Source organism: Monomorium pharaonis, unplaced genomic scaffold, assembly GCF_013373865.1.
Source record: "Monomorium pharaonis isolate MP-MQ-018 unplaced genomic scaffold, ASM1337386v2 scaffold_488, whole genome shotgun sequence".
In the NCBI taxonomy this organism is placed as follows: Eukaryota; Metazoa; Arthropoda; class Insecta; order Hymenoptera; family Formicidae; genus Monomorium; species Monomorium pharaonis.
This window is the reverse complement of record NW_023415789.1, coordinates 8,335-10,339: the sequence shown is the minus strand read 5'-3', so window position 1 is coordinate 10,339 and position 2,005 is coordinate 8,335. Positions and strand designations below refer to the sequence as shown.

General features: G+C 30.7%; 1 protein-coding gene across 1 annotated transcript; it reads left to right on the top strand.

The window, feature by feature from the left end:
• Positions 1-539: 539 nt before the first annotated feature.
• Positions 540-1,156, top strand: LOC118648522 (the record flags this gene model as incomplete). The annotated part of the gene is made up of 2 exons (XM_036294845.1): positions 540-932; positions 1,021-1,156. Coding segments are annotated over exons 1-2 (436 nt in total), but the record flags the coding sequence as incomplete, so codon positions are not given.
• Positions 1,157-2,005: the final 849 nt, after the last annotated feature.

The following is a 2,005-nucleotide window of genomic DNA, read 5'->3' as shown; positions in this document are numbered from 1 at the left end:
GACTTCTTAATGTTTTATCGGAAAACAATAAAAATATTTGATGCGTCTTAAAAAAACGCAAGCATTTGTTCAGAATGAGTTAAAATGAATAGCATTTGGTTTATAAAACAAATTTAAAGCAAGAGAAAATTAGAAAACCTTACAATTTGAATTCATTCGTAAATTGAAGATGCCTAATACTTTTTTACCAAGGCTGTACGTTTACTACATTATGACATTTCACAAACATAAAAAGACACACAAAATATTTTTTTAAAGAAAACAAGAAAATAAAAACTTTTTTATACAAAACATTTTAGGACGAGGATGATAAAGAATCCACCACAGACAAAATTGTGGGCAGGAGAAGATTTCGTGAACTTCGCCAACGCATGCAAACGGAAGATGATGATATTCCAATTAACAGCTCTCCTCCAGATAGCCAGACATCTTCCATCGAGGGTGTTTATCCTTCTTCCAAAACAAGCCATCCATTTCGAATTATAGAGCATGACACTCTTAGCTTACAAAGTATGACATCTTTAGGACGAGTGGGGTCGTATTCTGGCAGGTGTTACAGATAACGCTTCTGGCATACTTGTATCTGGTATATCTCAGTATCTCCTTCTGCCATCCTTACTCGCGAAGGTCAAATGTCCTCTATTGTTAGCATTCCAAGCAAAGATGAGGACACAACCTCTGGTAAGGTGTCCCAGTCTTCCAGCATCGTTACGTTATCGGGAGATGCCTTGCAGGAATCCTCTGTTAACGGCAGGTATAACTATGCTTCTCACTCACAAAGTGACAAGACTATTGTGCTTCAAGAACCCGATGTTATCGCTAGTACAAAGAATAACGGAAAACCAGTAGAAGATGCTGCAATGCCTGGTGTACCTATTGCTCCACCGCGTCGTAAAAAGAAAACAAAGACAAATATACCAAGTGATCTCACTGTAAGATGTATCATGATTATCTCTTTGTTGGTGTTGTTTAACAATATCATAATTGAATATAATTTGTTTTACACACAATTAATTTCAGCCTTCCTCAGAAGTGCTTATCCCAGCATCGCCACTTCCAAGCCCAGCGAGCACTATAGAATCAATCACTCGAGAATTTGAACATTCTCTCGATATTCGAGTCCGCGACGAAAGGCCCAATATGTTGTTAAACCGCAGTAAATACTTTTCTCGTCTTTTTATTTCTAATTAAGAAAATAATTTTCTTGTTAATATATTTAAAACTTGCTTATAATTTTGCTTTAATATTAATTCTTTTAATATTGAAGCATTTTTTCTCCAAATAGACACATATATATTATGTATTTAAGTTTGTTTTTGACTTAGAGATGGAATTTTCTTCTTATGATTGAAAACTATTGATTTTTTTTATAACTTTAATACTTTTCTATCGAATAGTTAGAGAAATTATGTAAAAAAATCATAATTTCATTATATAATTTTTAAATGATGACTTTGTGATTTTAATCTTTGTGCAAAATCGATTTCTTTTGAAATCTATTTTATTTGTTTCTTTTAGACCATATAACTTTTGTCTAAATATATTTTGATTTGACTTTATCGTACGAAAATAAAAGCGGTATTAGATTAAACTTAGAATATTTGTATAAGCTGGATATCCTATTTAATGATAGAATATTTTGAAAAGCATTTTAGAAACAAATGTTCCAGAAAAGTATGGTTTTGAAAGGGAAACAAATAATAATAAAATCAATTAAAAAAATTTTTTTAGTATATGAAGGTTATCATTAAAAAAAATGGAATTATATAATTTTTTAAAACAATTTCTCTAATTAATCTGCATATAAAAATATAATAAATTTATCGAAAAATCAATAATTTAGAAGATTTTTGTACACATTATTCTGAAATATTTTAAGGGGACGCTAAAGTACCCGTCAAACTTGATCGTGGGTCGATAATGTAAGAGTCATTCGGGCATATTATTAACAAGATTTTGTATCTATTTCATTTATAGATTTGGAAATTTTTTTCCAGAATTAAAG